A 25,081-nucleotide genomic window follows, 5' to 3' on the forward strand; every position below is an offset into this window, starting at 1 on the left:
TTTCTTTAAAAGAAAGTTACTTCTGCTGCTCCTATCACTGTATGGTTTATGGAGTTCCATGGTTTTCTGTAGCGCATCCATTCATCTCACAAATTTCTCAGCGAGGAGGATCAGCCGCTTTAAAAGCGTGTGGGCTTTGCTTTTGCATCTCTGAAAAGTAGCGTAGTAACGAAGTTCCTGGTGCTTGGATAATGAAGGCGTTGGGATTGTGTGCGTGCACGTGTGGCCGGTGTGAGCAATTGCACAGCTAAATCTTGGAGCGAGGTCCGCGGCGAATCCGAGTGCTGTGCTGCAGGAGCTTGCTCTGCCACTTCTAACTAGCTCCTCTTCCAGTGCCCTCTAATTAGCTGCAGGGTTTTTTTGTTGATTGATTGTTGTTTTTTTTTCCAACAGAGAAAATAAATAAGTCAGGAGCTGTGTAGAAAGGGATAAATATTTAATAGTCTGGCCTTTGTTTGCTTCCAACCAGCGCTGGTACCTTGCTGTGCTGCTTCAGTTTACATTGCATTTGCTGATTTGGAAGAATTTTTGTTGACCGGCTTCTCCGAGAGGGAAAACACGAAGCTACGAACACTTTTCCATACTTGTGAGCTTTTCAAAAATAACTTTTAATATGTCATCGTTCCGATGAAACTAAGAATGGTGTATTTTTGCAGCAGAAGTTCTGAAATTACGCGCGTTTCAAGGGGGTGTATTGCCGAGGAGCACCCTGTACTGACATCTCATGGGAAAAAAACAACTGTTTCCATAGATGAAACCAAACACAGGCAAAATCCACTTAATTCACTGGGCTTCAGCCCTTGAGTGGAGAAAACAGCTTTTCTGACCAGCACCGGAGTTCAGTCATGGGTCCCTCTGTGATTTTTTCAGTCAACTGTTTGTCTTCGTGATGTTTGTATGCTGAGAAGTGGATTAAAAATGAGCGAATTGAACATCAGTCTGTTGAGTAGACCTTGGCCACTGCGTGAACTGAACTCGACCCAGAGAAGCCCAGCACATGTTTTGAGTTTTGAGATGAGGTGGCGTGTGTCTGCACAGTGCTTCAGACTGAGAACCCCAAAATTGTGGTAGTCGAGGGTGGTAAGACCTAGACCCGGTGGAAGGTGTAGGTTCGAGTTCATTGTGGAAGGAGAAATGAGCAGATTGTGGTCAGGGTGAAAGAGAAAGCTTCAGTGTTAAGATTCTGAGCCAGGGGATGAACTGAAGAGTAATATGGGTTGTCTTGGTGACCACGTAACCTGCCGTCTGTATAGTGGGTAGGTGCAATTTGCTCCTGGATCAATGCATAATTTAAATTCCTTATTTTATCTTAGGACTCATATTACACAGCTCGCTCGTATTTATAAACCAGGTTGGCTTTTGGAATTTCCTGCAGGTTTTGTGAAACCGTCTGCAGCCATTTATGGTGACGTTTTCTCCTTTACTCATGGCACTTGCTTTGACATCCGCCCTCGTGCCCAGGAATATTGAATATCTAGAAGTGTGTTTCTCTTCCATGGTATTTTGGTGCAATAGCTGCCTGGGATGCTGAGTGAGGTTCTCGTTTGGTAAATTGCTGCTGACGTGGCTTTCTGAGAGTTGCTTGCAGATGAGACTTTTAAACGAGGCCCTTGTTTGCTGTGTGGCCGCGCAGCACGGGCTTCTGTTTGAAAGCGAGGGCTAGCGATTCCCGTTATGAATTCAGCTGAAATTTCAACAGTTCTTCCTCCAGGTGCACTTGGCCTTTGATACTCGAATGAATGTTTTTTCCAAGGCGCTGTTTTTCTTGTAGTTAGATCTAATTGAAGAAACAGAAACTCCATTTTTTGGTGATACTTAGTGTTTCAAAGGGGGCAAAGACGCCCAAGTGGTGGGGTTTCGTGGATGGTTTGTTTCTCTGCAGAGAATTGTTACTGAGCCGCTGAGAACTGTTGTTTGGTGCGGTTAACGGTCTTGCTGAATCAGATACTTCCACCAGGAGATGCTTATTCATTCTGCGGTGCGTGAAGGCCCAGCCTGCACTAACAAACTGACCTGTTCCCACCCTGCGTGGGTGCCGAAACTCTCTCGTGGGTGGTGTCGATGAGTCAAAGCCGTCTGAGTGCTGCTGGGGAGGATAAGATCTATTTCTTCCTCTCTTTGCAGCCCGTGACAGCGCTGGCGTTGCTGGTGGGACTCTCTGGTGCTTTGGGGGGTCCCAGGGAGGGGTGGCCTTTTCCCTGTGGTGGGGTTGGGTTCTGCCAGACCTGCAGGAGCAGATGGGTGGGAGGCTTTGGGTGGTGGCGTTGACCTGCAAATCGAAGTAACTTTCCCATTCATTTATATTTGCACTAAAATTACAGACTTTCATGTACTCTTTTTTCTTCCTCCAGCTTCATGTTTCCTGTCGCAGGTGGTTTAGGCCCCCCTCAAGGTATGGGTGAACTTAGCCTTTTGAGCACGAAGCTCTTTACTTTGTGTAGATACGTTAAACAAAATAGTTCTGCGCTGATGCTCAGAGCATGATTATTAATTGAACTCCATAGCTGTTTCTCCCCTTGCAGTCAGTACTGGTAAGCTGACTCTTGCAACTCTATTTATAAAACTTTCTATGCAATGTTGAAGAAGCTGTGTTACCAGAATGCCAGATTAAAGATCTAGGAAAGCTGTGTCTCCGTTTTTAACCTGAATTTGCCTTTAAGATTTTTGTGTTATTTTGAGTGTGGTATTTAACCTCTTTATGCTTCACCTACCAGCTGCCTATGCCCATATTGTGTGGGTGTTGCAAGACCTGGTAAATATTTACAAAGCACAGCAAGACCCTGTGACAAGAGTCACAACCTGTGTGGAAAGTACTAATACAATAGGAGAGCCTCAGCCTTAAATTACCTTTGTTCTCATTCCTGTTGCAGTGCTGTTTGTTTAATTAATGGAAAATACAGAGAGAACTTGTAGGGAAAGTGGAGAGTTTTCTTACAAAAATCCCAGGGACTGATTTATGGATTATTCCTGAGTGTGTCACGTCCCTCCTAGAGTGCTTTTGCTTATGATGTTCAGTTCTGCACAATTATAATTATCTCACGGCGTGCTGGTAACCAATCTGGGTTGGTGTGTGTCTCCCAAGATGGCAAAATATGAGACATGAAAATACTGAAACATCATCCACGTGGCTTTATTCAGTGAATTAATATATTCACAAAATTTTTTGACATTTTTTGGACAAAATATTGGGAGAAAATTTGTCCGATTTTGCTGAAGTTTAGCTTTTACTGGCAAGTATTGTAACCATTCTAATATATGCAGTTGGCTAATTAAGCTACAGGCAAGTTACCCAGCCAGATCAGAGTGTGAAGTTGCGTTGCGAAATGATGAGTTTATTTCTCAAGACTTGTCTCCAAAAGCTGCCAGTTTGTAAGTCTTCCCTTTCAAGAGAAACGGACAATTATCAGCACCAGTCAACCTCGTTAATTAAATCTTGTTAATTGGAAATGGCCCTTTCAAAAATCACATGGGAAGAAACCCACAGAGAAACCTTAGGATGGTGGGAGAATTTATCAGCTTAGTTACTGGGAAAGCCCCATAACGTTTCTTCCCTTAGGCTGACCAATATCTAAATTAAGGAAATTCTACAGCTGCCTGCAGCGTAACATATTTTTTTATTTTTTAGATAGTCCGACAAGCCTGAGAGTTTTTTCCTTTCCATTTCTGGTTTAGTTTAAAAAAAAAAAAAAAAAGCTTTAACACTAACTGGGAGTTTACCATATTTGATGTTTCGTTGCAGGGATGATTCCTATACAACAGCAAGGATTTCCAATGGTTCCTGTCATGCAGTCCAATATGCCAGGCATGATTGGAATGAATTACAGTTCTCAGATGCCTCCTGGACCGATGACCATGCAGGTAGTGAAATGTGGACTGAAATGAGATACCGTGGTGCTTGTCTGAAAGGTGACAGCTGATGCCATAGTTCTCTCGCAGCTGTGAGTGGGGCAAGAGGGCAAAACTGTGCTAGAAACTGAAGTGTTGGTATTAGCCCGTAGTGGGACATCATATTTTATAGTATTCTCTTGGAAGATATTTCTGGTAAGTTAAAGAATTCTCCGAGTTTCATTGGGATCTGGATAGAGAGAGTGGAGGAGTTTGGCACACATTACTCAATGTTGTAGAGTAGAGAGAATGTAGTGTGAGGACAGTACTGGTAATATTTAAAGTAACTTGGACATTATAGCCCACTCAAAGTTGTCAGGATCTGGGCTTTCATTTCATTGTATGTGTTGTGACACCAAAGTGTGGTGAGAGAAGTGTAGTCTCTGAACAGGAAAGGAAACAAAAGCATCAGCAAGATGTTGAAAAGCTACCAGATACCACCTACTCCAAAGTGTGGTTAGTAATAGTACTGAAGTGTTAAGTAACTATAATTCAAAACTCCCACAGCGTCTCTCTTCTGTCTTTTTAATTTTACTTCATGCTTTCTCTTCTTTTGCTTTGGTTGTATGTGCTTACCCTAAGGTGGTGTACTGGGTAGTATTTGAAATGAGACCTTTATAAGCTGATAAGAAGTGGCTGTGTACACAACCTGATTGATCATGACCAATTCACTGAGTTGTTTTGTCCCTTTGTAACTCAAATGCTGGAGTTAACAGAACTAAGTTTACTGAGTGTAGGTGACAATCCATAAACTTTCTTTTAAACACCTTGTTTAAAAGGAATCTCTTAAATGTGCTGTATTTTCTCACGTGACTGATTTTCCCATTTGTCCTACTTCCTATGTTTCATTCTCATTCTTTTTCTTGCTTAACATAACTTTTGTCTTTAACTCTGCCGTTGCTAAGTGAGGAGTAAGAATGAAATATGAGTAGCCAATATTATGTTTTCTCTCTTTTAATCTTTTGTTTTCTATTTAGTACCATATGTGCTTATGTACAAATTTGCACTTTGCTGAAATTCAATATTTTGGCATGGCTTTGTAGCCAAATTGCCATGTGACAAATTGAATTTATTGCATCTTTCCATCTCCTTGCACTCCCTTCCCTTCCCACCCCCACCTGAAATTTATTAGATTAATTTCATAAAATTTATAGTAGGAAGATGTTTTTATGAGAACTGCTCTAAAAATAATAAACAGCTTTTGTTCTCTTCCTATGTTTGCCAATACCAAATACAAATGAACAGTAAGAAAAGTAAATTGTTTTCTGTCCTCTTTCATATTAGGAAAGCTTTGCTGCTGTAACTGTACCAGAATCTATTTCTCAGCAGATGCTTATGATACAGATGCAATTTGTTCAGACAAGTCTCCTCCTGGCTTTCCCTCCCTCGGACCCCTGGATGAGCTGTGTTTGCAAAACGACTACTTTAGGAGCGTGCACCTCCAGCGGGGAATTTAAGCGCGATCACTTAGAACAGGAAACAAAAAACCTAAAGAAAACCCAAAAGCATGGTACTGAACCATGTGTAGCGCTGTAGGGTGCCTGTAACCTTCCTGCTCTGGAGGTAGGTTGTGTGGATTTGAAGTCCTGGCTTTTGCATTTGGCCAGAAGCCCAGTCCTGCCCTTAAAATCCTGTTACAAGCGTTGTGCAGAGGGACGCGCGCCATCTGCTGCTGCCCAGCGCTTCGGTCTGCGCTCAGACACTGCTCATCCAGCTGTTCTTAACGCTCTGAATTCCACCAGATCTGTCTGCTTCACGATTCGGCAGGGCATAATTGCCGGGGGTTTGGCTTTTTCTGTGATTAGAAAAAACCAAATAAATAAAAAAATCTTGGCGTTGTATTCTTTTGTTGCAGGGTGGCATGCCCTTAGGGCCGATGCCAGCGACTGGAATGCCTTACATGGGACAGGCTCCTTTCTTGGGAATGCGTCCAGCAGCCCCGCAGTACACCCCTGACATGCAGAAGCAGTTTGCAGAGGAACAACAGTAAGTGATGCTTTACTGACTCTTGGGAAATTCTTCTTTTTCAAGGGGGAGATGTAGTCTGGAGGGGTGATCCACACAGTAAAAATATTGGTGGTTTCTCCAGAAAAGCAATCCCTTTAGGGTTCTAGAATATTGTGAGATCATTCCATTGCATTTGAAGGCCATCTATGAAATGAGTTGTGACTCTGAGAAGAAGAAGTGTTTGCACCAAGCCATCTGAATTTGAAACAGAAGAAATGGAAAAATCAAGCAGGAGCTTGCCATGAAATCGTAATGAAAAAATATTTTTAGATTTAATTTTTTTTAATCATTTTGCTTCAGGAAGAGGTTTGAACACCAGCAGAAATTCTTAGAAGAAGAGAGAAAACGGCGGCAGTTTGAAGAGCAGAAACAAAAGCTGAGACTCCTAAGCAGTGTGAAACCTAAGGTATGTCCTAAATAGTAATTGGGGTGTTTCTTTCTTCAGGCTTTTTTAAATGACTTTTAACGGAATGGTCTCTTTCAACAAGCAAATAATCGGGGATTACATCTTGAAAAGCATCTGGAATAGTCAGTCCTTTACACGCCCTTGGTGCAATGTAAACCAAGGCTGGTGTTTAAAATGAAATCAGCTTTTGAAAAAATAAACCAACCTGGTATGTAACATTTGGGAACAGATTGAGTTTCTGGAATAGAGAATGTTTGGTGGCTTTGTCCAAAGTTTTGGGCACTTGCAATGAGCTCGAAGGCTCTTATCTGCAAGAATACAAATAGCTGAGTAAGGTTTGTGTATTGTTCCTGTGCATGAAGCTAGCTCTAAAGACAGAAGCAATGTTACGGTGTAATATGCAATATAAACACTTTCTAAATATGGGAGTTATTGTTTTTATGCTTCAAGAAGGCACTGCTGGAGAAATAAGGGATTAATCTAACAGCAGACATTGCTGATTTTGTACTGAAGTGTGACTATTGAAAGAAAACTGAACTGTTCTGTGAATTTCTCAAAATGTGTTCTGTGGTGTTTCAGACAGGTGAAAAAAGCAGAGATGATGCTTTGGAAGCCATTAAAGGAAACTTAGATGGTTTTTCTAGAGATGCTAAAATGCACCCAACACCAGCATCACATCCAAAAAAGCCAGGTTTGTCACTTTTCTCATCTTCCACCTGAAAATAAAACTCTAATGTTTGCAATCCTCAGCAGGGGGAACTAATTGCAAGAAGTACTTTTTTTTCGGTGGTGTAAAGTGAGTGGCTTAACTCTTTTGTAAAATAAAGTGTTGTTCTAGCAACTGTTTGCTGGGTCAGGTTATCAGGGTGAAATATTAGATATCAGTTTTTATTGGAAGACTTGAAATCTTTACAAGAGAGCTTAATGTGCTGTGCTTCATGTGAAATATGACAGAAATTGATAACGTGTTTGTTCTTTCCTAGTCAAAGCATTAATTAACGTTTTGCAGAGTCCTTTTGAAGCCAAGAAGTGCTATCCAAGTGCTAAGAGTGATCAAAACACTGTGTAATGACTTCAGTGTACTGTAAAAGTGCTGTCGCCTGGGCACGGTCAAACCGAAGCCTTCTGTGTTCTCTTCTCAGTAATTACTATATTTGTGACAATCACTGCTAAAGATGTCCTGTGGGTTGTAGTATAGCTCGTTCTGGGTCTAGCCTGAAACAAAGCTTATCTAGACAAGCTTTTTCCTCTATAACGTGTTTATCTCTACTGTTTGATAATTTTCGAAGTTACAGGTGGTTTCTGACAACATTCTGTTGTCTGTAGATTTGCCCATCCTATATAATTTCTCTTAAAATGGGTAACTATGCAAGGGATCAAGCAGCAGGTTAGCTAAATGAGTACACATTTCTTACGTATCTTATGATACATTATTGAGCTTTAGAGGATAATACACTCCACGGAGGGAGAACGTCCCCCCATGCACACCCTCGTTACGTCTAGTTTGAAATATTACTTCTTGGTTTGTTTTGACCCAGTCTGTTTAAAACAAACAGAATACTTGCATAGCCAGTGCTAGGAATCAAGTTTCAATCAAAATGTTTACATTGTAAAAATCTGGAAGAGAAGATGCGTGGTTGGAAGTGGCTGCTCAGTTTTACCTGATGTGTTTGTTACGCTGACAGTAGTAACTCTTCACATCTCTGTCAAATAATGCATCCACTCTTGTTTCCCCTCGCCCATTTGCTGTGTGTACCTAGTATTTGCTGCTTTTCCTCCCTTTCCACCTTTTCCTCAGCATTTTCCATTGTGTGTTCATTCCATTTTACAGATCATCCCACATCATCCCATTCTGCTGTAACTGTTTCCCACCCTGCTTTTCTCGATGATGAAGAATTTAGTGACTTTATACAAGGGCCTGTTGAAATCCCCAAACTGGTGCCTCAACCCACCTCTCAGCCTTTTCAGCCTTTCCATTCTGCTGCTGAGGCTGGGCAACTGCTTTCAGAGAAGGCTGTGGTCCAGCCTCTCCCTCCAGCCCAGACTCCAGTGTTATCCATCCTGCATGGTACAACTGGGCAGGTTCCTTATTTTCCTACCTCTGCATCTTCAGCCAATAGTCATAAACCAGGTAACTCTAAAGTATCTTTTTCTTTTTACGTGTCACCTCCTGTCATACAGCTTCACAGAATCTTTACTTGTTTCGTTGGGGTTTTTTTCAGTCTGGCTGAAAGAAGTAATATATAGGCAATTAAGTAGAAACCTGCTGATCCATGGGAAAAGATTTCTGAAGTCTCCTTCCTTCCCTTAGAACTGCACAGTAAAAGCAAGTCACACGTGAATCCAAAGATTGCTAAATATGCAGATGACTGATCTTAAGTGAATTAAGCCTTGTGTGCTAGCATCTTCCTAAGTCTGTGTAGTAAAAAAAGATGCAGTTGGAATGGTGGTATAAAAAATTGCGTGCTTCCTCTCTTGGAGGCTAAACGGATGTTGGTGAGATTAGCATGAAGAATTTTGCAGATGTAAGTAGATACTGGGCACTTCTGCTACTGATTCCTAGATGATTATGCAACGGTGACTCTAACACAGCAGATAGTTCCATGTGTTCCTTCTCTTACTTGTCCCTTATTTTTTTGAATTTGTTGTGCATGCATGGTGAGTAAAGGGCAGAATCAGGCTATAAATGTTGGAACAGGGTGGTGCTGTTGATCTGAGCTGGGATGGATACTCATCTTGATAACTCACCAGTGGTACCAATATTACTTTTCCTTTGAAAGTGTGGATTGCGATCTGGGTGGTTCATAACAAAAACCAAATAATTCCTCCTGCTGTTTATTCAGGCTCTTCCTTGGAGGAGAAAGTCTTAGATTATGGCTCAAATGAATCTGAACAAGAGCAAACCAAACTTAAAACATCCGAAGTTGGGCACAAAGCCTCGGCTGCAAGCCAAGTTCGTCCCAGTCTAACCATCAATGACTGGGATGTTGTAGGTGGACATGAAAGTGGTACCACTGCTGCAGAGATGCACAAGGCTTCAGAACAAAACATAGCAGTTGAAGAGTGTGGTGAGCAAATGAAACATTTGACAGAATTTAAATCTAATAAGATGCTGCTTGAATGCTAACACTCTGTACACTAATTCTAAGGCCAATCCTGCATAATTTTGCTCTGAACGCCTGCTTGAATGATATGTCAGTGCCTCCTGCTACTTGCTAAAAGTGTAACAATCATGATTTTGCTCTGAACCTTTTCCATGTGAATTTACTGCTGTAATCACTTTTAACATGTTTGTTTAATCAGGTCTGCTGTTTTAAAATACTCTGTCCTCTTTCTTGGAAGGGGGGGAAGATGTGCTCTCTAAGGATTTTTTTTTTATGTTGTTTTTTTTTTTTAATTATTTAAGGAAACTTATTACTAAAAATGATCAGTGTCATGGTGGGTTTTCATCTTTTAACTTTGAGGGGACAAAATCTTGTTAGGTTAAAACTCACAGCTAGTTAATATTTATTTGCCAGACAATTTGCCACTCATACGCGTTCTGTCTAAAACTATCTGTGCTTTAGGGATCAAAATTTCAGAAGCTGGAGTAGGTAAAAACTTTAAGCAAGCTTTAGTTCCAAATTGGATTTTATTAAAGCTGCCTATTGACTGTTTTTGGTTTATTCCAATCAAAATAGAAGCAAAGTCTCTGGTGCACCTTGACTCTGATGTTGTACTCAAGGGTTACGTGAAACATGGGCTCCACTGTAGTCAAGTATGATTAAAATACATGTAGTCCTTTGTGTAATCTCACTTTACTGGGGGGTGAGAGGAGATGGAGAAGAGGGAGAGAGCTCCTGGTCTGTAGATAATTGAATTGGGCACTTTCTCAAGCATTTATTTCTTTCCTAGAAGTACCATAACTTTTTATTAGTGAACTCATGTGTTCCTCTCCTCAGTCACTGGATGTATTGCTTTCAAGTGTTTTCTTATCCAGTATATTTAAGAAACATTACTGGATGAAGTTAAATGGTCCAAATGGACATGTTTAGTAAGTGGAGGGGCTTTGTAATACACAGTAAATTGCTTAAAGTGACTTTACTTTAAAGAATATACAGCATGAAATAAGAGCTGTGGGTTTATTCATAGTTCAGTCAATTGCATTTTTCATTGTGTACAAACCCAGCTCAATCTGATGCCTGATTTAAAAAAAAAAAGGGGGGGTGGGGGGTGGGAACTACCCTCATTTGAAAGTGTGAGACAGAGTGAGTTTAAATACAGCCTGCAGATGAAGGTAGTGTTGGAAGTGATTATGTGGAGCATCAATAGTTAGGAACAGTTGCAAATGTTGCTAAGGGTGCTTTGAAGGGTGAGCTGAAGTCCTTTGTGAGGAACAGAAGTTTAGTAGTTAATGCTGAAAAATGGCAGACCCTTCGTCATCTGGGTATTATCAAAGCTTTGAGTAAGACTCTCCCACCTGTCAACTAAATACGGCTGAGAATTCCTTTTCACTTCTCATATTATTTGATTTTTAAGGAGCTGAATTTTATCAGAGAGATTCAAGGATGAGAGGCAAGAATTGGTAGAATGCAGAAGTATATGGAAGGGTGATTAAAGCTGAAGAGTAATGAGACTGGAGGAAGGAGCAAATTTATTTTACTTGGCTGGTGAAATGGAAGGAATTGCTTATATTAAACTGTGCTTGGAGCTGTGGGATGACTAGAAATTAGACTGCAGTCAGGAGAGTATCCATCTGGAAGATGAGGAGATGCAAAGGCACTGGTAAAGACAATGAAATCTGAAACGGTTCTGATTTTTGTCAGAGCTCTGTCCAAGATGGGCATAAAAATAAAATCTGCTCAAGGAGACTAGATAGGAAGTAAAATGTGGAACTGACAGGAAAAGTCCACACAGTGAAGAAGGAAATAACCAATTCACAAGGAGCAGAGCGTGGCAGACCATGTTGTGAAAGCCTGCAGTAGTGAAGGTGGCTATGATGTCTTCTTGAGCTGCAGACTAGCAGCAGTGAGGCCATGGGTCTGTTTTTGTGAACACAGAAGGCTGAGACCTTGCTGAGACTCAGTCTCATAGGCTGGCTGTGGATTTCCCTGATCAGGATGGTCTGGTGGAGCAGTGTGGTTCTTATGGTAGGTATGAAATTATTTATTCCATAAGTAGCCCTAGTAGCATATAGTTGATGGGATATGATGGGAACCTTGATACGGCACAGAACTGCTGCTAGGAAATTTTGAGAGACAATGAGACTTGAGCTTCTGTACAACTGGAAGTTAAGAGGGAGGCAAACGAGGAGCTCCTTATTGCATTACGTGCATAACTCTATTCTTGCCATTACTGCCAAATCATTCTAGTTATGTTGAAACACATATTCCTGCAGTAGCTGTTTTTCCTCTGAGCGCAATGATTCCTATCTGAAATTTTTGCCTGAAATGCTGATGATACTGGCCAGCTATGATCTAAGATCTTTATACTCTGAATCTGTACATCCTAATACAACTGTCTTTCTCTTTCTTGCTGAATGGAATACGTTTAGGAGTTGGAGTATTCCCTTCGCAGGACCCGATTCAGCAAATGATGCCTCCGTGGATTTACAACGATAGCTTGGTGCCAGGTAAAAGAGAAAGTGGGCAATGTAGGGTGTGAAGGTGCGTCTGCTTACGTTGCCATTTATTGATCAAAGCATTATTCTTTGGTCATCACGTGGATCCTCTATCTTTGCGATGTTACGTATTTACGGTGGCTTTATCTGCTTTTGAAGAAGTATGGGTTTTGTTCCAGCATGTTAAATGTTTAATCTAGAATTTATTATGACAGAGGGTTATGGTAGTGGAGGTTTTATTGTTGATAATACTGCTTTCATGAGTAGTCTTGTTTTTTGGCCTGTCTTGTCATTAAGCAGACTCGTTTCTTAAGGCTATTTATTGTATATATGCAAATAACACAGTAAATAGAAAATGAAGTGCTGTAGTAAATATTGATTACACTGAGGTTTAAATACATAAAGCTGCTATAACTATCTTTTTATATAGATTATCCTGCAATTTCATTAAACAAACATGTTTCAAAATGGAGCACTAACTGTATACAATATTTATTGGCTTGTGTTAAACTTGTCTGTAAAGACCATCCAATAATGCATTTAGATGGAACATGATGATACAATACAACGCCAGAATGCTGTCGCCTTACCTTACACTTTGTGTTACTAATTTGAGGTAATATTGACTTTGAGACAAAATAGAAAAGCAATCTTAAATTCACTTGAAAACAGCGGTCGTCACTGTCTGACACTGACTCCCTCTTAACAGAGTTGTATAAGAAAATTTTAGAGACCACTTTGACTCCTGCTGGGATAGATACGGCTAAACTCTATCCCATACTGATGTCATCTGGGTTGCCCAGAGAGACCCTTGGACAAATATGGGCTTTAGCCAACCGCACTACCCCTGGGAAGCTGACAAAAGAAGAGCTCTACGCTGTCCTGGCTATGATAGCAGTAACTCAGGTATGCCTAACGCTTGGAAATCAGTGCAGAAAGGCAGTTCCCGTAACTAATCTGCCGTAGATTGCGTGTTAGCACAAGTGGCTGGTGTACCACACCTGTAGTAAAACACTACTTCTTTTGAAATCCAGAGAAGAAGAATTTGTAATCCCTTGTAACTTCGGTGGGATTATAATTTCATCCCCTGAAGTCACAGTTCAGCTACTCCTTTCTTTAGTGTCAGTTGAGGATAGTTGTTACATACACATGAGTTTGGTAGGTGTATCTATTTCTGGTAGAAAATACTGGCTGTTTTTTCTTCTGTTGTATACCCATCTGTTTTCCTCAAGCTATATGGTTCTCGTCTCCCTTAGCCTGTGAATAGTGTAGCTACCTCTTTCCTGAACCAAGGGAGTGTTAATTTTAGGCTTCTGTTCTCCATCAGCATACTGTCATCTCTTAGCAGTTCTTTTCCAAATTCCAGCCCTGTGTGAAAACTAAGGCAAGAGTATCTTGAGCAGTGAAGATCAAAGCTGAGGCACCTTGTAGGAGTGGTGCTTACTAGACTGGTTTCCTAAAAATCAAACAAGAATGCTGTCAGATCCCTCTGCCCACCCAGGGAAGTGTCATTATCCTCTGTGTAACTCCAGCACTCAGTGTGTTGAAAAGGATTCGCTTACACAGGCTCTCGATGGGATGTTTTTTTCTTGGGAAGGTTTACTTGAAGCTTGACCAGCACCCTACTCGTTCATGATTTCAGTAATGCAGGCTAGAACCTGGCGTGAGGATGCAATATGCCTTTTTGTTGATGTGTGTATGGTCGTCTTTGCTCTTCTGCCTTTGCAGCGAGGAATACCTGCAGTGAGTCCTGATGCGTTAAACCAGTTTCCAGCTGCCCCTGTTCCTACTTTAACTGGATTTCCAATGGCGCTGCCCGCCACAGTGAGCCAGCAGCCTCTGATGCCCACCGCCCCACCAGTCTCCATGCCTCTGAGCATTGGGCCGGCCGTGATGGGAATGAACATGCCGGCACCGGCTGGCGGAGCTGCAGCCCAGCCTTCGGGAGGGTTCGTGCCATCCTACCCGCCCAGCCAGGTTAGCTCGCCCGTGTCACCTGGCACATCGCCATCCTCCTGGAAAGAGAATTGGCCTGACTCTTTCAAAGCTACGTAGTGACAACAGGCTTTGAGTCAAGAGCAAAAACCAGAGCTGAAATCTAGCACGTGGCATCCAAAAACATGAAGTCACGCCACTAAGGATGCTCTTTTATTTTTCCATTTCTCTCTGGTGGCATTAGAAGAGGTACAAAAGCGTTCTCCATGACAAACTAATTGCGTCGGAAGAGGATTTTAGTTGTAGTTAGGATTTTGTAATATGCGTAAAATGGAATTTTAGGTTAAACTACACAGCAGACTATTAGCTGGTAAAATAAGAGTTTTCAGGAGAAGCTGAGAACTATGAAAACCTTTGGTTTACAACACTGTAAATCATGTCGAGGCATAAATTTTGCTCTTTGCAAATATGGTTCATCCTTCTTCGGAAAGTATTTCTTCTGATGCTTTTGCTGTGTGTATTGATTATACATTATTGATTGATTTACATTATTGCTGTTTGTCCTGTATTAAAAGATCATATGGCTGTGATCAATAATACATTTGATGTGAAAGGTGTAGAGTTCCTATTCACCTGTTCTTCATGCGTACAACTTGTAATCCTGTACTCCTTGTGTGTGTTTTGAGTTGGGTGAGGTGCAGGCGAAGTGGAAATGCTGACCATGCTAATTTTGCATGCTCGTGTTGAAAGTTTTTTTCCTTCTTTTGCCTTTTTTTTTTTTTTCCTCTTAAGTCAATCACACTACTTTAAACTGCTTTCATGCTTTATGACAATTTGAAAAGACAACAATATAAGAATTTACATGCTGTTTGTAATTCAGGTGGTAAAACCAGAAGATGATGACTTCCAGGACTTTCAAGATGCTTCAAAGTCTGGCTCACTAGATGACTCTTTCACTGATTTCCAAGGGGATGTATCCGGCTCCTCCAAAGCAGCCGGTTCACAGCACCGGAGCAGGTAGCAGATCTTTGATTTCCAGCCCTTCAGTATTTTAGAACTCTTAAGAAATGAAACGTTTTCTTCTTTTGAGGGTAGCTTTCTAGCCTGTAATTTTCTTCTGTCACCTGACTTCTCTGACAGTTTCTTTTGAAGGTTGTTACAACTACAATTAGGATTTCTGAATCAAAAATGGCATTTGATGTGCCATAGATGGTTGGCCGTTCTTTAGCATTCTAGTCATCACGCTGAGGTGAATTGCATTTATGAGGTATGGGGGGGTGGGTTTTCAAGTGTTTCTACAACAATTTTGCTGTTTCTACAGAAATTAAAAGTTACTTCAAACTGTGCATTCAGGCAGAAATCTTACATAAAGCTGTCCAGAAAAAGTACACTGGGGGGACAGAGGAGTTCTGCGTTTCGTATGACCCCGTGTTGCTGGAGTTGACAGAAACCATTTGCTGACATCAGGGTATTCAGGCCCTGAATATGGACCGCAAAATCCGTGCAAGGAGCGCGACATGGTCCTCTTAGATGATGGAGAACTCCAGTGGACAGGGGTTTTCTTACTTGTATCGTTTCTCTGGCCAGCGCTTAAACGTTCAATAACTGGCTGTAAATCTCAGTTGAAATCTCATTCAGATTTCAGCAGCCTTGGCTTTTCATCTGGCAGACTGCCAAAACCTAATTCCAGATCAGGCAAATTTTGTATAACAAAACAAGTAACCCTGTTTACTCCCTTGGAGAGTTTACAATTCATCTTTCAAAGTCCCGTGATTACAAAATCTCGGCGTTATTTCCTTTTACTGCACGTGGCAAGCTTACGTGCCTCCCAGGTGGCTGTGACTGTAGATGTACAAATTTTCTGTGCGTTGAACTGGCTGTGCTCCGTTGCAAATAGAACTAACACTTTCCAGGTAAGTGATTACCAGGTGCCTCCTCGACACTGACGTCAAACGGGGATGCAGAACCAAACTGTTCTGTTACACTGTGCCTAACGGCATTCTGTGTAAGAAATTTAATTTTGCTGATGTCAATCAATGCCACATGCATCTGAAGATGCTCTCTTTTAAGAATATCTTAATTCGTGTTAGTCGTTTTGCATTTAAAGCTACTCTGTTACTGAAAGTTTTAACAGAAACAATGTTTGTAAATTCCACAATGGGAAGTAGGGGATCATAATGGTTTTTTTTTGATGTTTCTTTTTCACTGCAGCAATTCTCTTTATTCAGTTGTAAAAGCTTTCTGTTTCGAACAGAATGTCACAATGAGCTATAATCTAATTGCTTATGGAGCTTTATTTGAAAAAAAGCCATCTGTAGGGTACAGATGATTAACCATTACATTCACCAAGATTGCATGTCTGATAGCCTGTTTTGCAGTGATGTGAAATTTAATTATATTACCATAAGCTAGGTTTTTTTTTGACGTTGCACTGTGTCTGCAAGCATCACAGACCGTCAGTAGCACGTGTGTGCAAGTGCTGGGTTTATATGTTGCTTGTAGGCTGCTGATAAGGAGATTTAAATGGCTCTGGAAAGATTTGTGCTTCAGGCCAAAGAACGCCGTAGAAATCCATTCACGTTTTCGGTGTGCATGGTATTGAATGACATAAACTAGAGGTAAAATGCATCATTCATATGTAAAGGATGTTGTTCTGCAGAGCTGCCAAGGTCTGATAAGGAGGCTGGCGTGGAGGGCAAGCAAAGCTCTTGCAGAATGTCTTCTAAATCTTACAGCAGTTGCTAACATGGTGTCAGGTTATTATGGCAGCTTTACTATATAAAGTAGAGTGTGTTTATATGCAAAAAGATTTGCTTGTGTAACTGTGGGCTAATCCTTATTTTGCTGATTAGATAGCTACCTAAACTCGCTGATTTGCACGAACAGAAAAGCAAAGTTATCCTTTCCTTCCTTTCTAACAGTGATTCCACTTTATTCTCCTGATTTTGCAATATGTAATGAAATGTAAACAAAAGTAGATAAGCTGGAAGTATGGAGCTGGCACAACCACGTGCAGGTTTAACTCTTTACTATATCTAGTTCTATCGGGGAGTATTGTTCTCACGCTGCCCTGGGCGAAGTGATAAATTAAACAGCAGTGATTCCTGGGGTATGTCTGTGTGCTTATTCTCTCCGGGGCTAAGAAGTCCTGTGGCGTAAAGTTCTGGAGTGTTTTGTTCATGTTTTGGTACAAATTAAAATCAGTAAGGGTGAAAATTGTCTTCAGGCCTAAAGAAATATAATTAGGTGAGATAAAGTGTGAATTCACCCATCAGTTGCCCAGCTGCCTGTTTACACGCTCTTATTCTCAATAGATATTGAGGTAGTTTGCATCAGGTTCTTGATGAAGAAGTCTTTAGGGTACAAGCTTAGGTTAGATGATCCAAATTGTGTAGTCATAATAAGAGGTTCCTTTAAATACAACCTGGAAACGTAGATTTCTTACAGATAAATTAAGGAATTTTGCTTTTATCTCTCTTGTTTCTAGTGTTCCTTCTTTGCTAATGCCACTCCCAGGTAATAAGACACTCTTGTCAACTGACAAATATGCTGTGTTTAAAGGAATTGCAACTGAGAAGCCTTCTGAAAGTACAGCTACTTTTGGAGGTAAAAGGAAAATATACAACCACTTTGAGCACTTTATTGCAATACTTAATATATCTTGGTTTTGGCATTGATAAAATGTTAATATTAAAAATTCAGAGAAACTATGCCACTATAAAATTTATGATACAAGTTCATAACATCTTTATGTAACTTTATTTGTTTTCTCACATTTACTAGATTGTGGAGACAAGTATAGTGCTTTCCGTGAATTAGAACAACCATCAGAGAGCAAATACTTAGGTAAGCAGAATGTTTTTTCCAACTGCTTTAACATGCTTTCATGATGGTTATTTTTTTTTTTAGCAATTCTCTATGAGCTGCAGAATTTCCATTGCTAGAATTCCAGAAGAATGGTGCTTCTGCTCCTCTAAACAACTTAGCAGGAAGTATCCTGAAAAAATAGTCCTGTATATGATTGGAACAATCTACAAATTGTCCTTCTAGAAGATTGGCATCTCTTCTGGATGCTTCTGAGTTTTGTGTTTTAAAATAGCGACACGGTTGGAATGTGTTTGTTTCAAGTAAGGAATTGTGTATTCTTAGAAGACGGAATAAGATGCTTCTGGACAAAATTGCAACTTTTTTCTATTGTTAGGGCAGAATTTAAACTTTTCATGGTCTCTGGAGCTCTAAGAATAAATTTGATCCCTTATTTTGAAATTTGTGTTGAACTGTTTTCGATTGGGAAAAGAAAGACCTAGATGGCATCTGAGGTGCAACATCAGTGTAATTACAAAACCAGAGTTTCCTTAAGCCTTTTCCAGAACTGTCTACATCCAACTCATTTATGCACGTAAGTGGTAATCTCATCTTCTTAATCAGATGGGAAGAAGATCTCAACTTTCTCATATTATCAGTAAAAGATCATAAGATAAACATAATACTAATTTAACTTGACTTCCACAGAGTTATGGTATAACCACAATTTTATCTCATTATTAGAAAAACATTTTAGATTCTAGGATAAGACTGCTGACCTCAGTTCACTCCTACTCCTTATTTTTCAAAGACAGGATTCTTTTTTTCAGACACTGAGTTTCTGAAACTCCTGTGATGTTTTGCGAGGTTTTCATGCTGAGTACCTCTTCAGGATTAAATGCATGCAATGAAGTGAAATAATATATTATCTGTTTCTGTACGTGTTCTAAAATACAGCAGATTACTATATTTACCTGCTCTCCAGGTCTGACTACTCTTAACCCTTTCACCAGCTTACATTTCTAATGGAAAAGTTTGCAATTCATCAGTAAGTTTAGTTTGCTGTGATGTTGTAGTTCTGATCAATGAATAGCAATTTCATGAATATTTGTATTGATTTTGGGCCAAATGAATTGATTTGGAGGGGTGGGAGGATGGAAGGAATATATCAGGAATAGTCATGGTCTTTTAATACCATTATAAAGAGTATTCTTTTAAATCTTGGTTAAACTAACTTGAAGTACAGCACTGTGGTAGCTTGAGAATTAAATGTTAATGGTGTACTTCTAAAATAGCACAAAGTCTGTTTATTGGACACTTGTCTTAAAAGTGTGCATCAATACTTCAAAATTACAAATCGTCTAAGTACGTACGTGCTGGTGAATGGGTTAAACAACTCATCGTTTTTCACGTTCAAAAGAAATTGCTTTATTAAAAAAAGTAATTATGTAGGAACAGGAAGAAACTTATAAGACTAGTACACCAAAATATTTAATGTAAATTCAATGAAAACGTTGTTACCTAATGGTTCATCAGGTTTAAATTATAATCCTTACACAGCACTATCTTACGTTCAGTGTGCAGTTGAACTAGAGATCTGCACATCTTATGATTAATCATGCTGACTTTCATGTGAAAGTCTCTCTCCAAGCTCCCCAGTAAAACTCTCATCAGTCTTAGCAGAAGCTAGAAGATGCCTGAGTGATATTGTATTTACTAAAGTTTTGATCACTTAACCCTGGAGTATGTTTAGGTGAGCCTGGCAGAAGGAAAACACAATAGATTAAAAGGAGAGCTTAAAAACGTCCTACAACAACACGTTAGGATCACTGCCTTGTGTTCTTTTATGTTTGGAGCTTTGTCTCTTCCACCCGTTGGGTTCCCTGTTGTGCCTCGTTGGACAGGCTTGTTGGCTGGCTGCCTTCTTTCAAGTCAACTTCTTTCAGAAGTGCCTTCAGCCACCAGGCACGTCCAGTTGGTCTCTACCATGTTCCTCCAGCTTATCAGCAGGGTCGCTTTTTTCTCAACCCTCTGCTGATGCCCCGTGAAGAAACTGTTGGGCAACATGTTGAAGGGAAAGAGGGGGAGAATTGCTTCTGCAAGAAGGCAAATACTATATTGGTATAAGTGAAATTCAAGATTATGTTAATTGCTTGGCAAATATGGGAAGGATGAGGTGGAAAAAGAATTTACCTGGAAGCTGAATGAGACAGTACTGGTCACCTTTTGAATCTATTGGCCGTGGTGTGTTTTGATATTAATTCAGTGTAAAGGCAATTTAATATGACTTTGAGGCTATTTGAAAGACTTAAGTGTTTGCTGGAATGAATATTGGAATTGCTGACCTTGAAACTTGTGTGGCTCATAGAGTTGAGTTTGCAGTTCTACGTGCATCCTGAGGTCTTAATTGAAATAGTTTGCATAAAAGCTTCTGACATTGCATGGAATAATTTGCTTGCTTGCATGGCGTGAGTATGATGTATTTGTGGTCAGTGCAGTGTCTTAGTACTGTTTTTTCGTTGTTTAATCTCAGGAGAGAACCTTGCAGAATTCAAGCCTGCAGGGACCGACGACGGTTTCACAGATTTTAAAACCGCTGACAGTATCTCACCACTAGAGCCACCTACAAAAGACAAAACTTTCCCCACACCCTTCCCTTCTCTGCCCGTTCAGTCAAAACAGCAAACACAAGCAAAGACCTCTTTGAATCTAGCAGACTTAGATCTCTTTTCCTCTTCTGGAGAAAACAAGCAGCCGTCCTTTCCACCTGCATTTAATACATCAAAATCGGGCTCCTTTCCTCCGCCACCCCTTCCATCTACCACTGCCCCGCCAGCACCCAGCAAAAGTTCAAGCTTAGCTGATGAGTTTGGAGAGTTCAACCTTTTTGGGGAGTTTTCTAATTGCGCATCAGCCAGCGGACAAGATGACTTTGCAGATTTTATGGCTTTCAACAACAGCGGCGGATTTTCCGAGCAAAAGCCAGATGACAAATACAACGCACTTAAGCTGGAGGCCGGTCCCGTTCCTCAGTCTGGCTCGTCTGCCAGCACGGCGAAGAGTGGGCAGACTCCTGCCACCTCCGCGACGCCCACCAAATACGATATCTTCAAACAGCTTTCCCTGGAAGGCTCTGGCGCAGGCTTTGAGGAGGCGAAGGACAACACGCTCTCCTCAGTGAAGAGCGACGACGATTTTGCCGACTTCCACTCTAACAAGTTTTCTTCCATGTGCAACAACGCAGATAAGTCCCTGGTGGACAAGGTCGCGGCTTTCAAGCAGGCCAAAGAAGACTCTGCTTCGGTGAAGTCGCTGGACCTCCCTTCCATTGGTGGCAGCAGTGTCGGCAAGGAGGATTCTGAAGACGCGTTGTCTGTTCAGTTTGACATGAAACTGGCTGATGTGGGAGGAGATCTTAAGCATGTCATGTCTGATAGCTCTTTGGATTTGCCAACAGTTAGTGGCCAGCATCCACCAGCAGCAGGTGAGGAACTGGTTAGATTGCTCTGGTAACGTAGGCGGTGGAGGTTTCGGTGTTCTCGTGTGCTAAATTACGGTATTATGCACTGGTCTTTCGACGGTGAGACTTCCGAACCCGTGCACCCGCTCGCCAACAGCCCCTTGGCAGGGCACTGTTTATTTTTTTTGTCTTAGAAGACTATAAATAGATTGAACGGTTTGAACTCCGTGCCAGTTTAGTTTTGAGATTTGACAACATCGTATTACTGGTACCTGTTAGCCACTGTCACTTACGGGATTCGAGTGGAAAATTTTCTAACGCAAACAACGTCATTCCATTCGTGTTAGCAAGACGAATGGCAGAGTCTCGCTTTAGTCTCTTGGTTTCAACAAAGCCTTTGGCTTGGGGACTTAACCCACTCCGCACTTCTAAAAGGGTAGGCAGAACACTAATTTGTGCTGCTAATGAAAAGCCGTCTAATTAACAACACGAGTATATTCCCGTTATGGTGGGGCTTCGTCCGTGCAGCCAGTATTTTGCAGGACTGCAAGCAGAAGTATTGCACACGCTTTTTAGAGTTAATACCCTCATTGGAATAATTGTGCAAAGGGGCTGTGAGAGCTCGTCTCACAACCGGTAACTTTCGGACCTAAATTTAAAACCACAGGACTCTTACTTATCCTTACCAGGTTTTCACCTTCTTTAATTTCCCTTTATGAAAGTACTCCTGAGGGAGTGAGTTGGCCACCTCTGATCTGATCACATATCACAAAACAAATTTCCCAAGTGTCCTGCTTTTTCTTTTTGTATGTCTATAGGGAGATAAGATGTAGTTAAATGTTTCGTGGCCTTCAAAAATGTGGGAACCATTACTGTGTTCTAGCGACGAGTATTATGCAGTGAAAGGCTTTTCTGAACAGGGGGGAGCACACGAACTGTAAATGTAAAAGCTGTTACTGCAAGAATCAGTTATTTCCACACGAGATATTTCTTCCATTTTTGCAGATATGGGTAGAGAAAATATACAGTACTGTAATTTTGCATTATATGATATTTTTAAGTAGGGGAGAGAATTAAGTTGGCAACTGTGACGTGGAAGATACTCTCTAACAGGGTACAAAATATCAGGAATAATTTATTAGCAAAGACATTTAATTTTCATATTACTGCTTGGTAAAATTCCAAGTCGAGTGAGCCGTCAAAAACGTAGCACCTACAGTGTATTCTTGAATGTTTACTTTGGTTTTGAAAGCACTTTTTCCTAATATTTTTCTAGCCTCTTTTGGTGGTAGTTTGACTGACGTAGCTCTGCGACAGGATGTGAGCTTTTGCCACAGAAAGCGGTGACTAATAATTGCCATTTGTGGCAGGAAGGACTTTTCGGGTCTGTTTAAAGGGGTTAGCCGATCGTGTGCTTCTTGCTAAACTTTTGAACTCCGAAGTATTAATTAGAAGCTATTTTTATTAAACTTAAACAAGTCTGTATTCTCCTATGGTGCCAAGCTAGATGTTTTTCCACAAGGAGAGCTTCGCTCCGTTTAACTCTGTCTGGATCGTAGCGGAGCGTGATCTGCTACGAACACTTCTGTGCTCACGTGTTCCTTTCTGTATGTCCGATGCATTTCAAGCCATGATCTGCTGATGTTCAAGTCCTTTTTTATTTCAGTTTACATAAGTTAAAAAGCAGATTTATTTTTTTTTTTTCCCTCTAATTAATTTCCTTCGATCTGTAAATCTAATGTCAAAAAGGGACAGTATCCCTTTGCCATCCTCACTGCTGAGAACTGGGAGACTGGTCATGGGGAGCTGTGTGTTCGCACGCACCGTGTAACATCTCCGGTGAAACGGCAGCGGGACAGAGGTGCCGATAAATGATTTGAATTTTCTGACACACCGACACAGAGGTCTTTATCCTTTGGCTACGAGATTTCACGTTGCATAGCTTCCAGGTATGGGCAGGTAGGTTGCTTTCGCTGGGAATTAGAAAGAAATCCTTGAGTTGCTTCCCATACAACGACTTTGGTCTCTGAGGGAAGAAAGGTTTTCAGTTTTGCTCTCTCCAAAGGGGATACTGTCTCTTTAAACTTTGCTATAATTCTTTGTGTGGAAGGTGGATTATACTAATGTTGCCTGATTTCTCTTGCATTTACTTCGTGTAACCCTTTGAGCACTGGCTGCATGCTGTTAGTTTTCAACCAGGCTGCTTCTTTTAAAACCAAATTTACGTTTTGCTCGGGGACGAAACCATTTTAATGAGCACCTCGTTGTGGTACGGGAACCTAATTTGTTCTGCGTCCTGCCGAACGCCGCAGCGAGAGCATCCCCTCGCCCGGCTCTTCTCAAAGGGTTATCCATTTGCTGCACTTACAAATCTGTAAAGTACCTTTTTCTTTGGCATTATTGGAAATCTCTGTATATTTTAATCAAGTTCAGGTTTTTTGCTGCTTTTCTAATGTCTGATTTCGACTAAACATTTCCTGTGTGAATGTGCCTTCTCAGATCTGCTTTGATATCTCTCTTCTGCAAGTATTGACCTGCATGCTTTATTCCGATAACGCCCTTACGAGCTCCTGTGTATCACTCTCTTTTGTGATCTGTAAGTCCTGCTGTGTTAATAAATATTATCTTGGCATATTTTGAAAACGTGGGGATGTGTGTGATTTGTTGCAAACCAGCAATTTGTCTGTTTTTCCTGCAAAATACAAAGTTTAAAGTTATAGTATCCCCTTGAGCTGGCGGGCGCCTTTCTCTTGCCGAGCGGCGTGTGGGTGAGCTTCCTTCTCCTCTTCCAACGCTTTGACCTCGCTCCCCGTGCGCTTCTGGAGCTTGACATATCAGGCTGAGTGGTATTTTTTTTTAAAAGAGCAGTTTTTGAGAGGGATTGAATCGAGGAGGTGCGTGGATGGCAGGGTTGTTGCCCTGAGTTGGTTTTGAGGGTACGGTGGTCGTTGAGTCTTCTCCCCGGCTGGATTTCCCTGCTGCCAGCCACGGTTATGACACACCTTTGTGAAGGAGACCAGCTGGAAAACGTGTCACTATCTAGGCCTTTATGAGTAGGAGCCCATTAAACAATATTCTGGTATTTACTTAGCTAATCTAGAGTGAGTTAATCGGTCACGTAATTATGCCACTTCGAATTCCTCCAAATCCTGGGCTGCTAATAGTTCAGGCTTAATGTCCAATTAGCAGGCAAGGTAAAAAGCTAAAAGTAATTGAGATGTGGAATAAAGTTAGTGTGTTTCACCAGCACAAACTGGGTTTTTGCAGTTCCTTGCCACAAGAGCAAAAGCCGGACCAGAAACCAGAATGGGTTTTTTTTTCTTCTTTACACCAATCTTGAGAGACTTCAAAAGGGGAAAAAAGAAACCCAAACACCACAAAACCAAAACATGACCTCTCTTGTTCTGGAGATCCAACAGGTTATGCCTAGCCCTAAAGCTTTTTAAACTGAAGGCTTGAACAGAAACCTGAGAGACTTAATTCTGCAGGGCTTGTGCTAGTAGTATGTGTTCAGTTAATCATACCTGGAGAAGGGAGAGCAATGTTCATGACTCTTGACTTTATTACGTTTCTGCCCAGACTTGACAGTCAGATTCACTCACTCGCTCTCATTTAGTGTAATTCTGCAGGTAGAAGAGCTTAACAACACTTACTTCTCCTGCGGAGGCCTCCGACAGCGGAGTGGAGGGCACGTACGTGTGTTGTTCCACAAGGTTTGAAGGCTTTTCTCTGCCTTTTTCCTTCATTTTTATTGATCTTATGGTCAGCATTCTTGATGGTTTCCACCTTAGCATCCTCAGCGAGAGTAAATCGGAGTAGCTCCCTTATTAATGCTGTTCCAGACTGCACCAGCTGAGAAATGGGCTTTGGATTTTTCTGGTTGCTGATAGACGTAATGTTGATGGCAGCAGCACATACGAGCCTCTGTGTTCTTCCAGTTTCACCTCCGTGATCGGGTGAAGCCCCACTGGAAGCAGCAGTACAG

At 41.2% G+C, this 25,081-nt stretch overlaps 1 protein-coding gene across 8 annotated transcripts in view; it reads left to right on the plus strand.

Moving 5' to 3' along the window:
• Positions 1 to 25,081, plus strand: part of SYNRG (synergin gamma) — a 39,892-nt gene that overhangs the window by 2,412 nt on the left and 12,399 nt on the right. For 2 of the 8 annotated variants that reach the window (XM_086624567.1, XM_086624569.1), the window contains exons 2-13: positions 2,352 to 2,398; positions 3,740 to 3,858; positions 5,741 to 5,871; positions 6,193 to 6,298; positions 6,878 to 6,989; positions 11,832 to 11,909; positions 12,607 to 12,803; positions 13,626 to 13,874; positions 14,713 to 14,849; positions 17,320 to 17,438; positions 17,616 to 17,678; positions 20,170 to 21,120. In XM_086624567.1, the coding sequence (XP_086480693.1) occupies positions 2,352 to 2,398; positions 3,740 to 3,858; positions 5,741 to 5,871; positions 6,193 to 6,298; positions 6,878 to 6,989; positions 11,832 to 11,909; positions 12,607 to 12,803; positions 13,626 to 13,874; positions 14,713 to 14,849; positions 17,320 to 17,438; positions 17,616 to 17,678; positions 20,170 to 21,120 (2,309 nt within the window). Of the gene's footprint in view, positions 1 to 2,351; positions 2,399 to 3,739; positions 3,859 to 5,740; positions 5,872 to 6,192; positions 6,299 to 6,877; positions 6,990 to 8,129; positions 8,430 to 9,141; positions 9,367 to 11,831; positions 11,910 to 12,606; positions 12,804 to 13,625; positions 13,875 to 14,712; positions 14,850 to 17,319; positions 17,439 to 17,615; positions 17,679 to 20,169; positions 21,121 to 25,081 lie in introns of all 8 variants that reach the window. The other 6 variants (XM_086624563.1, XM_086624564.1, XM_086624566.1 and 3 more) reach the window with 6 other exon arrangements.

The sequence above is a fragment of the Tauraco erythrolophus genome, chromosome 21 (genome assembly GCF_009769465.1).
Source record: "Tauraco erythrolophus isolate bTauEry1 chromosome 21, bTauEry1.pri, whole genome shotgun sequence".
Lineage (NCBI taxonomy): Eukaryota > Metazoa > Chordata > Aves > Musophagiformes > Musophagidae > Tauraco > Tauraco erythrolophus.